At 46.4% G+C, this 15,318-nt stretch overlaps 1 protein-coding gene and 1 pseudogene across 1 annotated transcript; both read left to right on the plus strand.

Annotated features, from left to right (window-relative positions):
- The first annotated feature begins 874 nt into the window (after nt 1-874).
- On the plus strand, nt 875-2,583 carry LOC127753435 (cytochrome P450 89A2-like; annotated as a pseudogene).
- A 3,445-nt stretch (nt 2,584-6,028) lies between these two features.
- On the plus strand, nt 6,029-11,334 carry LOC127753038 (probable serine protease EDA2). Its single transcript, XM_052278495.1, has 14 exons — nt 6,029-6,360; nt 7,088-7,213; nt 7,377-7,532; nt 7,612-7,794; nt 7,893-8,009; nt 8,517-8,570; nt 8,650-8,721; nt 8,942-9,053; nt 9,183-9,279; nt 9,429-9,523; nt 10,088-10,162; nt 10,302-10,385; nt 10,597-10,695; nt 10,894-11,334. Exons 1-14 carry the CDS (start codon nt 6,160-6,162, stop codon nt 10,944-10,946), a joined length of 1,524 nt encoding a protein of 507 aa, XP_052134455.1. The 5' UTR covers nt 6,029-6,159; the 3' UTR covers nt 10,947-11,334.
- Nucleotides 11,335-15,318: the final 3,984 nt, after the last annotated feature.

The raw sequence follows: 15,318 nt of genomic DNA on the forward strand, positions 1-15,318 counted from the left end.
GGTTACTGGAAGAACAACCGACGAATGCAAGTTGTTGCAGTGACTAAATCTCAGAAGAAAAGAAGCCATATGCATGATTAACAATACAAAATACTCCCAAATCACAATTTATAGCTCATGCTGATAGGATAGATTTCAACGAATCTATGCAAGAGGGCGATGATTAAATTAGCTGGCGATTGACCGGGGCCAAGTAGCCTTAAAAGAAAGCAACGTCTCGGTCTTTTTTTTTTCTTTTACTAATAAAGCTAATAATCACACACTGGATTGGGTGCATGCAGAGCTGACGAGCACGACGACCATGGAGGTGGGCAGCTTGCTACCTCACGCCGCCTCACTATTCGCTGTTTCCATGGCGAGCTTGATGATTGCAGCGTTGCTTTCCATCGTCAGGCGGCCGTGGCCGTGGAAGACGGCGGTGATCAGCCGGGAAGCCGTGCTCCGCCTCCTCGGCGTCCGCCTGGGCGACGTGCCGACGACCGTCGTCAGGGACGGCGCCGTCGCGGTCGACGCGCTCGTCCGCCGCGCCGACGCGTTCTCCGACCGCCCCGCCGGCGGCGGCGCCACCTCCATCGTCTCCGGCGGCCGCGCCCACAACATCAACACCGTGCCGCACGGCCCGCTCTGGGTCGCGCTCCGCCGCAACCTCACCTCGGAGGCGTTCCACCCGGTGCGTGGCCTCGCGCGCGCCGCGCCGCACCGCGCCCGGGCGCTCGCCGCGCTCGTCGAGGACGTCTCGGCCTCCGCGGCGCGCTCCGCCGGCGGAGGGGCAGGCGTGGTGGTGCCCGTCCGCGACTGCCTGTACGCCGCGCTGTTCGCGCTCAATGTGGCCACGTGCTTCGGCGACGGCGTGGACGGCGAGCTCGTCGGCGCCATGCGCGCCGCGCAGCAGGAGTTCCTCCGCTTCCTCCCCCGCGCCCGCGTCTTCTCCACGTTCCAGAAGGCGGCGAGGCTGGTGTACCCGGACCGATGGAAGCAGCTGCTCCGCCATCGCCGGAGGCAAGAAGAGATGTATCTCCCACTGATCAGAGCAATCAACGAGCAGCGCCGCACCCGCGGCACGCCATCTCCGCCGCCGCCGACGACGTACGTGGACACTCTCCTGTACCTCGAGGTCCCGGCGGACGACGGGCGGCGGCGGCGGAAGCTCTCCGACGGCGAGATGGTGGGCCTCGTGTCGGAGTACCTGGGCGCGGCGACGGGGACGGTGGTCGCCCAGCTGGAGTGGGCGCTGGCGAACCTAGTGCGGCGGCCGGACATCCAGACGCGGCTGCGCGGCGAGGTCGAGGCGGCCGCCGGCGGCGAGCCGTGCGCGTACCTGAGGGCCGTGGTGATGGAGTGCCTGCGGCGGCATCCTCCGGTGTCGTCCGTGCAGCGGCACATGGTGCGCGACGTGATGCTCGGCGGCGCGCACGTCGCGCGGGGTAACGTGGTCAGCTTCGCCATAGAAGAAATCGGGAGAGACAACATGGTATGCACGAGAAGCTTGGTGTCATAATTTTTTTTTCCGTATGCACAGTAGCGTCATCAACGTGTCACATAATTATTTTTTTCCATCACACGGAAAACTCACAAACGCACAGTGATAAACTCAGGAAAAAAAATTACCTGAAATACTATACATATCAATTATCTAATTTTTAACTTTTATATTAGGTAGAAAAAATACCCGTACGTTGCAACGGGTGAAGGTTATTTCAATTTTATTATTGTTATACGGTTTAGATAAGATGGAATTCACTGTAGAAATTCGCTTGGATATATAATTTTTTTCATAAAATCATAAGTTACAATTAGGAGTTCGATCATCTCAAGTTAGCATGTAAGTTTTTCTAAATAGATTTTTTATACAACTTCTTCTGTATTTTCAAAAGATAACATACTTAAAGCCCGACTCAAATATAGATATGTATTTCTAAAAACAAACTTAAAAATCGACTTATATACAGATGACGTATGTCACAGCCGAGAAAATAGACACGTGTCAAAAAGTTGATGGCCGGTGAATCCACTAATCAGCTAGCAGCAGCGTACAACAGCCATCTTTAGATATATAGATAGATACGTCTTATATACACTAACTAGTGTCTCTCAACTCCACTATCAGATATGGACATCGCCGGAAGAGTTCTCGCCAGAGAGGTTCATGGAGGGCGGGGAAGGAGAAGGGGTGAGGTTGGCCATCGGCAGCAAGCAGGAGGCAACAACTAAGGTGAAAATGATGCCGTTCGGCGCCGGGCGAAGGACGTGCCCCGGGATGGGATATGCCATCCTGCACCTGGAGTACTTTCTCGCGAATCTGGTCATGGCCTTCGAGTGGCGCCGAGTCCCATGGGAGGAGGAGGTGGATCTCACGGCGGACTACGGGTTCATCACCACCATGCAGCACCCGCTCCGTGCATTGGTCGTGCCACTGAGTAATGACAGATTGACAGTGGTTTGATATATATCGTGATCATTGTGATAAGTAACAATTTTTTTTCTGTGAAAATTCTGTGAGAACAAGCTTACTTTGTAAATTTGAATAGAACAAACAGTGGAATAAACATGTTTCCAGCAAGGGAGTGTCTGGATTTCAGTTGACTGAAATTTATGAAGATTCCAGTCTCTTTTTCATTCCTTAGATAACAATCCAATGATTCTAGTTACCCTTCCTATTTTTCTCCTTATATGTAAAAGGTTGAGCATTATATTTGAACATACAGAATTACAATAAATAAACATGCTATTCATAAAAGTTATAAAATTACATGGAAAAAAAAAATCCAAACTTAGATAAAAACAAAGTAAAACCATATCTATATCTATATCTATATACCTAATTAAAAAATAAGCAAGGTTTCCGTCAAAAAAATTCGTCCGTCTTTTATTGTTTTTCGCCCTTTTTTCCTTTTTTTTCCTGTCCGTTTTCCTTTTTTTTTTCTCCGTCCGTTTCTTTTCCTTCTTTCTGTCCGATTCTTTTTTCTTTTTTCATCCGTATATTTTTTTCTTTCTTTATGTCCTTTCCACTCTTTTTCTTTTTTTCACAATTTTTTCCGTCTGTCTTTTTTTTCCATCTGCTTTTTTTCTCTTCGCCTTTTTTTACTTTTTCCCCATGCTGTTCTTTTACCTTTTTCAGGCCTTTTTACCGGGTTTTTTTTCATATGTTTGCTGCTGTTTTTTAGTTGTATTTTCTCACACGCGATAAGGATTTGTTTTTTTATATGCCATACTTTTTTATCGTCCGGCTGAACACTAGCGTCACCGCTAGGTCAACCTGTCTTCCCATGCGTTTCGTCCACCAATTGATTGCCAAAAATTAATTCCCCACTGCTCCCTCATCATTTTCCTATGATTTTCTCTTTTAACTCTGTTTTAATTCACTGAATTTAATCTCTATTTAAAAATCACCATTTTTATCCCGAGTTTTATCGCTCCGATTTTAATAAAAACGGAAAGAGGAGATCGAGTGTATCAAAAACCCTCAACCAATTTTGAAAGATCGAGAAAGATTCGACCGGATTTGATGGGAGGATCGGTTTTGGCATGTACGGACATGACATTAGCTTTCGGAGGTTGAAGAGGACAGTCAGCTATGCGAGCCGGACTTACAACTCTACTTGACAAGGAATGAAATGAGCTTTTTTGTCCAAAGCCAAAGAGTAAAATATATAACGATCCAAAAATATTTTTACCCGTGGCAAAGCACGGGCATTTTTTCTAGTATACAACAAAATTGCAACTAAAAGAAGTAACATTGCACATCATATTTCACTACAATTTTAGAGTTAGTGGGGCTGAAATCTAGCGATACCACTACAACAATGGAACGGATCGAGATCCTCTGTAGTTACTGCACCGTGCCTTTATCACTGACATGTGGACCCGATATGTCGTTGGGTCTATATATCAGTGACAAAGGCACGGTGTAGTCGACTGCAGAGGATCTCAATCCCAATGGAACATCCTCTCTTCTCTCTCTCTCAAAGAACAATAGACTCCCGGTCCATCCAGAAACCAAACGAGGCCCAGGGCCCAATAGGCAACCACACGGGCTCGCTCTACGGCCCCGTGGAATAAGTCCATTTTGCCTCCCTCATTCTTGCGCTTGCATGAATAACACCTCTCAACCGGAAAACGGGTATAACATCTCCTTCATCTTTGAAAACCAGAGCAAATCACCTCCCTCGGTGGTTTTGCTGGCGGTTTCGTCTGACGTGGCGTTGTTGACTCGTTGACAAGCTGACTCAGCATGGTGGGACCCACATGTCAGTGTGGAGCGTGCGCTCTCTCTCTCTCTCTCCCTTATCTCTCTCTCTCTCCCTCGGCCTTTCTCTTCACTTTGGCGGGGTAGGAGCGCGGCCGGCGGTGGCCCTCGTTGGCGGCAGCGGCGCTCGCTAGCGACGAACGGGGAGTAGACTAGCGGAGAGGAGCTGGGCATCGGCGGCGGGGAGTGGTCACGTCGTGGCCACCCTAGCAGCGAGCTTGCACCTGCATACCGGCGAGGAACCCCGCGCCTGCGCACCCAGTGGCGACCTCGCGTCCGCATCTAGGCGGCGCCGTCGCTCTGCCACAACGCCCGGCCGGAGAGGACAAGAAACAAAGAAGAAAAGCAAAAGGAAAGAAAAGAAAAGAAAAGCGGCGGCATCGGCGCCATGGAAACTGGTCGTGCATCCGCTCCACACGCTGATGCTTCGCAGCACCGACTGCCCATGACGCTAGCCGCTCGGCCTAGATGCGCCGCCGCCACACGGTCGCGCCATGACGAGCGAATTGCCGGAGCAACAAGAAACAAAGAAGAGAAGAAATGATGAGCGAATTTCACCACTCATACTATGCAGTTTGTACCGGGCAGAGATGGTCATCAAATGCACTAAAAAAATGAAGCAAATTGAGCTCAAAATGAAGTGGTAGATCTCACCCTATCGATCAGCACCGGGAGACCAGCCGCCGAAACATACGGCTCGATGAGCTTCGCGGAGGAGAGCCGCACCCCGACGCTCTCGAGCAGCGGCACCACGCCGCGGCCGTGCCTACTCTTCGCCTTCCCCATGTAGTACACCTTCCTCCCGAACCCGAGCCCGGCCATCTCCACCTCGTGGCCCGCCCCAACCCCGGAGCTCCACGACTCCCAGAGCCCGAGCTCGTCGAGCTCGCGGACGCCGTCGGCGAGCATGGCGGCGTACCCCGGGGCGCGCGCGGCGATGGAAGCCGCATCAGCCGGGGAGGCCCCGTGCTCTCGGAGGAGCTCCGCGACGGCGCGCTCGGCCTCCAGCGCGTCACAGGAACGCGAGGTGGAGGCAGTCTCGGCATCGGCGGGGGATGCGCAGGCAGCGATGGGGTCGCGGCGGCGCGGGAGAGGACGCGGAGAGGACGTCGGTCGCCGGCCGCACTAGCGCCGATCCAGCCAGCCGTCACGCCTCCCTGGTCGCATCGCCGTCCGCGCCGCGCCAGGTCGCCGCGCTGCCCCGTGCCCAGCCTCGCCAGCCGCCGCCATCCGCCGTGCCCGCGCAAGGTTGGTCCACTGCGCACGACCGCCCGTAGCCGACCACCGCGCCGCCCGCTGCCGTGCGCTCTCCCGCATCATCGCCGCCGCACGGCTACCTCTCTCCGTCGCAACGCGCTGCCCTGCCGCCTTGGCCCGACCCACGTTGATGAGCCACACCGGGGTGAAGGGAAAGGCCGGGGGAGAGAGAGAGCGCTACACACTGACATATAGGTCCACCACGCTGAGTCAGCTTATCAACCAGGTTAACAATGCCATATCGGACGAAACCGCCAGCAAAACCACCAAGAGAGGTGATTTGCTCTAGTTTTTAGAGATGAAGGAGGAATTATACCCGTTTTTCCAGTTAAGGTATGCTATTCACACAAGCGCAAGAGATGAGGGAGGCAAATTGGACTTATTCCACGGCCCCGTACCCCGTATTTCCTAGGCCGTATACCGTATCCTCCTCGTCACACCCTACCCTACGCCCGGATAAAATCTCGTACACATCCCGTAGCGGTAGCAATACACTTTGCACGTTACCTCTTCAGTTCTCAAAAAAAAAAAAAAAAATCCTCTTCCACTTCTGACTTCTCGCCAAGGGAGGTTGCTTCGCTTTGCTTGCTCGCGTCGGAAACGCATCGTCTCCTCTCCGCCGCCGCAGCGGAAGCGGAAGCGCGCGCGCGAGAGAGATGGCGTCCCGCGCCGTCGGCGCCGCAGTCGCCGCCGTGGCGGTGCTCCTGCTGCTGGCTCCCGGGGCGGAGCCGATCGGGCTGTGGCTGCCGCCTCCCACCGGTGGCGGGGGGCGCCTCGGCGGCGCCGCCGCACCAGGCAGGTACCTGACGCAGGAGGAGCGGTGGATGGACCAGACCCTCGACCACTTCAAACCCACCGTTGAGTCCCGATCTCCCACCACCGCCTCCTCTTTCGGTTTCTCGGTTGAATTGGTTGATCCGCGCTCTTGTTCAGTTCCTCGTTTTTGCTCTTCGTGCGCAACGGGACAATGGGTTGGGGGAATTGGGGATTTGGGGAAGTGGATTTGTGCTGTGCCGTCACTTTGCATCAGTTTGGTCTTTGGCTCTGTCGGAATCTAGTCAATCTATATCCTAGTATAGTCTCCAGTGTGAGAACTAAGCGAATTGGTACTGAATTAGCACGCCCACGTCCGCACTGGCACAATCGATTGATTTTGAAGCTGGGAGAATTTATGGAGCTTGAGGATGCTAAAGAAATTTCTGTTTTGTTTCATAGATTTCATGTGAGCTTCACTTTTGATAACGCCATTCCGATGTTCATGTCCCCTACACATAATGTTCATGAGACTTTCGGACCTCATAAAAAGGCAATCGGTACTTCAGCGGTATAATGTTGATGTTCCCCTTTGTATATATGTTGTGTATCTGAAAATTTACGAGCCTGCTAGACTTGCTACATAACAAACTAGCGCTTCACTGTTGTCCATAATCCCCTCTTGACTAGTGATTCAAGTTGTTTCAAATGTGATGTGATATGGAGTAATGTTGATGCATTCTACCATCGTTGTTAGATGTTCTCTTTCTTTCTTTCTTTCTTTCTTTTTTTTTTTTGCATTCATGGACCTTTATTTTATTTTCAATGCAGGACCATCGGCAATTCAAGCAGCGTTACTATGAATTCCTTGATTACTACCGAGCTCCAAAAGGGCCAATTTTCTTATATATCTGTGGAGAATCTTCGTGCAACGGGATTCCTAACAGCTACTTAGCTGTGAGTATGCTCAAGTATATAGTTGTACAGTTTCCAACTGAAGCAATTAGACATTATTTGTTACACATTCTAGGTGTGATCTATACTTTAAGCATATGGTTATATTTTACTTCACCTGTTTTGATAACATACACATGGGATGGCTTGTGTGTGATGTGTGTAGGTGATGGCAAAGAAGTTTGGTGCGGCAGTGGTCTCCCCTGAGCATCGGTACTACGGAAAGAGTTCCCCTTTTGAGAGTTTGACAACGGAAAATCTAAGGTTCTTGTCATCAAAACAGGCCTTGTTTGATCTGGCTGTTTTCCGCCAATATTATCAGGTGGGCATAGGACCGTTTGTACTGTCTATGTCCAAACGAGTGTACCTACTGATCTGAGTTTGGCTTCTCTTATTTGAAGGAAACTTTGAATGCTAAGTATAATCGCTCAGGAGCAGACAGTTCTTGGTTTGTTTTTGGAGGGTCGTACGCTGGAGCACTTAGTGCTTGGTTCAGATTGAAGTTCCCTCACTTGACATGTGGAAGTCTTGCGAGTTCAGGAGTTGTTCTTTCTGTTTACAACTATACTGACTTTGACAAACAGGTAACTACAGGTGCAGATCCTTAATCATGTTATAATGTTATCGCATTTTGGCATGCACCTAAAAGTTCTACCTTTCTGCATGATTCACATCTCTGAAGATTGGTGAGTCAGCTGGCCCTGAATGCAAAGCAGCACTACAAGAAACAACAAAACTTGTTGACGGACAACTTCAGTCTGGTCGCAATGCAGTTAAACAACTCTTTGGAGCATCAACGGTAATCCTCTATGTGATATGCAAGTATATTTCTTTTGCTTTGACAGCTTACTGATTTTTATATTACCTGCCTGGTTTCAGTATGACAAAACATGAAAGGAGAAAACTGTATAAAGAGGTCAAGCTAACTTTAAGGGTAAAGTAGTGGTGCTAAAAAATAGCTTCTCAAATATATTAAATATTTCCCTGACTTTGCATTCTGAAACTTGTTTGGAGATCATGTAATAATCTAGTGGGTTCCGTTCAGTTTTCAGACAACTGGCATTGTTATACCAAACTAAGAAACTGCTTATCAAAAATATATTATGGAGTATCCAAGTCTATGGACCTTCTATAATTTCATTAGAACTAAGTTTGAAGTGAACCGCCACGTCCTTAAACTGCCATTGTGCACTTGTGCCATCAACCTTATGACCACTTATGTTAGTTCCTTGCATGGTATAAAATATCATTTGAATGCTCTAATAGTGTATTTAGTTATTTACCAACTTCTTTCGGATGCTTGCAGTTAGCAAATGATGGTGACTTCCTCTTTCTACTGGCGGATGCAGCAGCTATTGCGGTATGCTCAATGTACATTTATTTTGACTTTATAATCTGTCAGATGCAATTGTTGTATTAAAATCTTATACCATGTGCAGTTCCAATACGGTAATCCTGATGCTTTGTGCTCCCCAATAGTTGAAGCAAAGAAGAATGGCACAGATTTGGTGGTAAGTAATACCTCCCTTTGGTGATAGGAATTAAGAATGATCTGAGATAGGTTGAAAGGATAAAGTTGCCAGCAATTCCAGATACACACATACAAAAAAAAAAAAAAACCGTGTTTGTAATCATTAGTAAGCATGTGATAAGTCCTTGTCAAACTTGACTCTTATTTAGTTGTTCCACCATGCCTTTTGGTGACCTTGCTTGCTCTATTCTGCTGTGCAGGAAACATTTGCTCGCTATGTGAAAGATTATTACATAGGAACATTTGGAGCATCAGTTGCATCATATGATCAAGAATATTTGAAGAACACAACTCCACCTCCTGCTGAATCTGGTAATTATGAACCCTGATATTCTATATTACCAAATGTCATGCTTTGAGAATTTGAAATGCAGCACTTAATGAATAGACAGTGGCCAATTGTTTATGTTGCCTATGCATTTAATTATTGATTTTATTTAGCATATAGGTTATGGTGGTACCAAGTTTGCAGTGAAGTTGCATATTTCCAAGTGGCTCCAAAAAATGATAGTGTCCGTTCCGCAAAGATTGACACAAGGTTACTAGATCTACTTTCCTCAAATAAATATTCCACTGGAAGCTATCTTACCTTATCGATTTAGATCTGCTATCTATAATCTTCTCTTTTTCAAGATGTGACTATGCTTCTAGATATTGTATTTATATAAGTTCCTCTTTTCTTTCTAGGTACCATTTGGACTTGTGCAGAAATGTTTTTGGGGAAGGAGTTTACCCTGATGTATTCATGACAAATTTATACTATGGAGGCACAAGAATTGCAGGTATATCATTTTTTTCTTTGAATAATTAGCTTCAATCATGTTACCTGTTTTGTTTCTTCAAGTATGGTCGTTTGGATCTCAATTAAGGTATGGTGCTAGTCTGCAGCAAGCTACAATATTATTTTTTACTTAACCTTGAAACTCTTCCCCTTCCCCTCTCTAAATGGAAAAACTAGACAAGAGATGAAGAGAGAAATAACAACCACAAGGTTCTAGATGTTCATATTACTGGATCATATTGTGTGCCTCAAGTGATTGAGCTGCACTAGTAATGCAAGTGTGTAAAGGTCATGCTCAGTGAGTGATGGTAAATAGAAGACTAGAGAGTTAAATGGCCTTATATGATTATATCTGCAGTGCTAATAGCCGCTTTTTATCACAAACAAGTTCCATATATTATAACGATATCATGAATTTTGAATGGATATTATGGATAACCAAGAATGTGCATAATGGTCTGTGGGAAGTACTGTGTATGAAGTATGACATCCAAAGCCTATAATCATTATTCTGCAGGCAATCAATTCTTGTATTTTTTTTAATCAATATACTGCATGCCTGCAGGTTCGAAAATTGTTTTTGCAAACGGCTCTCAAGATCCATGGCGCCATGCTTCTAAGCAGAAATCATCAAAAGAATGTGAGCATCTGTACAGTCCTGGCCATTTCTTTGTTTCAATAGCACTGTTTTTGTATCTCATATGAGCATGGTTAAATAGTGTGAATGCATTTTTTATGGCATTATGATATGCTTACAAATTATCTTTCAATGGGTACAGTGCCGTCATACTTAATTGAGTGCAGCAATTGCGGACATTGCAGTGATCTATCTGGATGCCCTCAAGCTCCTTCACATATTGAAGGTACATCCAACATTCCAGCCTTTGCTGAAGCCTCTCTTGAGGACAGTACTGCAGGGAAAATGTGACTTTCCTTTTTAGCTGTAGATTTTAACTTAAACTAGAGACTTGATAACTGTCTTTGCCTCGTCTAGTATTAAGATATATCAAGTCTCTAGTTTGAGTTGTAAGTTGTGACCAAGCCCATAATATGTTTGTATTTTGTGTTTACCAGGTGACTCGTCTAATTGTTCATCTCCAGAAGCTGTGAACAAAGTAAGAAAGCAGATCGTCGATCACATTGATTTATGGTTATCAGAATGTCAAGAGCAAGGTTGGTTTTGGCTGTCCAGCTATTATACTATTGAACTATAGTGATTGCAAAAAAAAAAGAAAGTTATAACTAATACATCCATATTAGTTGTTCTGAGCTTCTGCTTTTCTCGATCACTCTGACTTCGTGACAAACACATTTGCAGTTCACTTCAAATTCAATTTTGGTCAATGACATCTTTGCTCTACCTAATCTCAGGACACGACAATGAGCCATTGCTGGGCAGTAGATGGAGCATAGCTACTTACTGATTACCTGCTCGAGCTACCAACCATATGTTCAAAAGGCCATGAGTACAAGACAATGCAGCTGTCATTTAGACTAGTATGATTCACTCAAATAATACGGACAGTTGGTTGTTCCAAGCATTCTCATGGTACCAAGCATTATCCTCAGGACTGCGGTAACAATTGCTCAAACACTACTATGGTGACGACCTCTGTCATTTGTTAATAACCTTACAGGTTGCTCTCAGGCTCCCCCATTCTGCAGAAGATTACCATGATATGTAAAATGTTACTGAATTATGTACAAGATAAACTTTGTTTATTCATGAGACTAAGATATTAGATAACCGGGTACATCCTACTCCAACCATTTTTAACATGAGATATGACTACATCTTTTTTTCTTAGAAAAGCCTGACCATAAGGGATACATCTTATAGATATTATAGTTATATTTTAATAGAAAAGTAATGATCAAAGTTAAACCTAGGAGGCCAAAAATGTCAATGGTATAAAGTATTTGTGACTAGGGGGAGTACAGGCAACACATAAAATGCAATTTATGCACGGAACAGTATTAAAAGAAGTCATATAGGAAGGATTTAGGCCACACATTAAGGATCAAGCCACCAGTGGTACTACATGGTTATTAGACAACCACACATTCAGGATCAAGCCACCAGTACTACCTGATAATAAGATCAACCTTCTAGATAAACTAAAACACATTCAACCTTGTTCTCCACAGAAGCTATGAAAAATCATACCATAATGTTAAGGCTTCATCACATCACTTGACAATGCATCGTAGATCATCAAATCTTCATCCTTTTTGCACTTACCTCCACTGCTTAGAAGCCCAATCTAGCAGAAACAGATATATTTGTCACACATACTTTGTTAAAATTGATCAGAGTGACTCTTTAGACTTTATCTACTTCCAAAAAAAAAAAAAGTCTGCCCTATCACAATGTTAAGTGCAGTGCAAAGTGGAGTTATGTATAACAACTTCTTCCTTTCGGGACTACAAATTCGAACAACTTTAGAATAAAAGAAAGCCAGAAGACAGCTAGCTGCAACAAGAACTGTGTACCAAAATTTGTTATTTCCATATCAAATTGTGGACCACTAGTTTCTAACAGTAAGGAACACCCACATACCATTCTAAGGTATATTCCAAGGCATTCCATTTTAATAGCCTGCTCACATGTACATTTGTCAAGGGTGGTACTTGTACATGTCACAGCTTACTTCAGACCCCTGTTCTTGTTCACTTTTAGTTTGAAGTTATGCTTCCCGATTCGTCCAGTTTGGTGTTGACGTTGAATGATCATCCTGTAGATCGAGTGTCCATGTGGTGATGGTGATCTCGGCGGTCGACGGTGGTAGTACACTGTGGCCATCCATGAATCCGCCGCCGGTGGCGGCTGGCGCGATGACGGTCGCGCGGCCGGGGCTCGAGTGGGAGTCGGAGTAGGGGACGCCGGGGACCGTGGAGAGCGGCGGCGAACTCGATCGGGCGGCGGCGTCGTAGACGAGGTAGCACCCCATGGACGAGGAGGCGGGGCGGTACGGGCCGGCGTAGAGGGCGACGAGGTTGCCGCCGGCCGCCGCGACGACGCCGGAGTCGATCTGCCGCCCGAACTGCGGGACGAGGGGATCGTCATCCGACGACGGCGGCGGCCGCACCATGGCGAGGTAGGTGACCCGCGGGGGATTCTCTCCACCTGCGCGCGCGGCCTCATGGCACGCAGGTAGGCGGCGATCCCGTCTCTGAGGTCGTCCGGGTTCGCCGCCGGCGATCGACCTCGTCGCTTGCCGGTGCGGGGTCGTCGAGGAAGGTGACGTAGCGGTCGAGCAAGACGCAGTCAGGGGCCATGGCCGATTTTGGCCACCACTAGCTCGCAATGGGGAGGGGGGAATTCGATCGCTAGGGTTTTGATCAAGCAGGGCGGATCGGATTGGAGCGCGCGGCGCGAGGAAGAAGAAACGAACAAGCCCCTCTCCGAAGAAAAAAAAAAAAAGAAGAGAGAAATTCCTCAGAACAAAACCTCCTTTAAACCCTGGCCTCTCTCTCCCTCCTTCGGATTAGTACCTGATCCATCACTCGTCTAATCATCCAGATCCTTCAACTGTACCCCTTCATCCAAAAGAAAATCCAATCCTAACTACAAATGTGTCCAGATTCGTAGCTAAAATTTACTTTTTTTTAATGGAGTAGTAAGATCGATGTTTCTTACTGATGAGTGATGATGCAATATGGTAATCCATCGATATCTCTTAGTGAAGAACTGTCCATCTTCGGAAGTTGTGAAGTTTTGTTTTCGAGATTTGAAAGGAGATATGTCCCTCTAAATATTTTTCTAAGAATTATGAGTATGTTGAGGATTGGATACGGAATCTCGAGGTTAAAACCACATATCCTTTATCACTCGCTGTCAAGTGCATCTCGGAAGCTGTGAAGCAAAATATAGAGCAGATTGTCGATCGCATTGTTCATAAAAAATGCAAGACGGACCAAAGGTTAGTTTTGCTAGCTGTCCAGCACTCCAGCTATTGTACCATTTGAGCTATAGTGATCGTGAACATTTTTTCTAACCAATGGTTCTCGATATAATTTGCTCAGAGCCTCTGCATTTTGAGCCAAGCACATCTGTAATTCCCTTCAAATTCAATTCAGTTTTCGTCAATTTCATTGTTGATCTACCTAATATCTCAGGGCATATATAGAGTGGATGGAGCGTAGCTGCTTACTGATTATCTGCTCGAGCTACCAACAACCATTTGTTAGTTTGAAGGCCAGGACAATCACACTAAAAGACAGACAGTTGAGTGTTCCAATCATTCTCATGTTATCGATCAAACATTATTCTCAGGACGTACGGCCGTAATAATTGCTCAAACACTGCTGCTACTACTACAAGATATTCTTTTGGGCCAAATCTAAGAAGGCTGGCGAGTGGCGGGACGAAGGGGGCCTGGGCCAGCTCTCGCTCGGGGCGGGGGGGGGGGGGGGGGGGGTGGATGGAGTGGCAAGTTTTGAAGTCGGTCGGTGGAGGGGGCGCCGATACGGTGTGGTGGAGACCACGTGCTGCCAATGCCTGCGTAGTGGTTTCTGAGTTAGTGGGCGGCGAACTACAAGTAAGCTTGTAGGGGTTCCAGGCAAAAGCCTAGCTTGGTAGTTCACTGGGCTGGTAATGGTTACGCCTTCAGGCGTTGTAACCCCTTGGGATATTGTCGAGGGTACCTCTTTATTTTCTCGACGAGTTTCTCTGGGTGAAAATCACATCTTTCTTAAATGGACAATGGCAACATCCTTGATGTCGTGACCTCTGTGGTGGCATCATTTTCAAAGTCTTGTCTTTGTGGTGTTGTCATAGGCCTGGCGGCGATCGACCACGCTTAGTGGGGGCCATTTTGGTGCTAGGCCCCACTCTTAGCAATTTGTGCTTGTGTGGTTAGCGTGTGGTGCTTGGGCGTACACTTTGGTACACCGTTCCTTATAACTATTCTCCTTTTTAATACGTTCGGATGAACTCGTTCAGCCTTCCAGTGAAAATATAAGATAAGTACTAGATAATCACTGTCGATTATAATGTCAATAACCTTACAGGTAACTCTCAGGCTTTTCTCTGCAGAAGAGTGCCAATGATATGTAAAATGTTACTACTGAGCTAAGTACAAGATAAATCACCTGCTATATCCTACACAAAAGAATGTTTAACGTGAGAGACGCCTGCATCGTTTTCAATCGCACAAGAAGCTAGCCTGGCCGATATGTCCATGGGTGGAGCTTTCTGAAGAAAGGCTAACAAGACAAGCTATCTTGAATAATTATCCTAATATATAACACAAGGTTTGGTTGGCTGATTGGGTGATTGGTACTAATAAAGAGTCCCAGGCTACCGGTACCAATAATCTCACAAGAATGGTGCCCCTTCTATCCTTAACATATAAAAGCGATGTTTTTTTTTCCTCTGAAATAACTATCGTAAGTTTGACAGTTTATAAAATTTTTAAGATATGAAATGAAAATCATTATATCCGTTATGAAATATATTTTCATTGTTTCGTTATTTGACATGGTAGATGTTAATCTCTTATTTTTAATTAACTGACAACTTTAACTTCGATCATGCATTACTCTTTGATGTTAGTTAGAAAAAAAATGCAAATATACTTATTTTTTTAATAATTTACGTTTATATACATGTACGGGAAGGTTTTGCAAAAATATATCCGTCCTACAGGACAGAAATGTGGGACCACGACAGTCCCACAGATTTGAAACGCGGGACCGACGATCCCGCAGTACGGTCGTGCGGGACCATCACAGTCCCCTAGCTCCAAAACGCGGAACGACGACGGTCCCGCGGTTCCCAAACACGGAACCGCG

The sequence above is a fragment of the Oryza glaberrima genome, chromosome 10 (assembly GCF_000147395.1).
Source record: "Oryza glaberrima chromosome 10, OglaRS2, whole genome shotgun sequence".
NCBI classification, from domain to species: domain Eukaryota; kingdom Viridiplantae; phylum Streptophyta; class Magnoliopsida; order Poales; family Poaceae; genus Oryza; species Oryza glaberrima.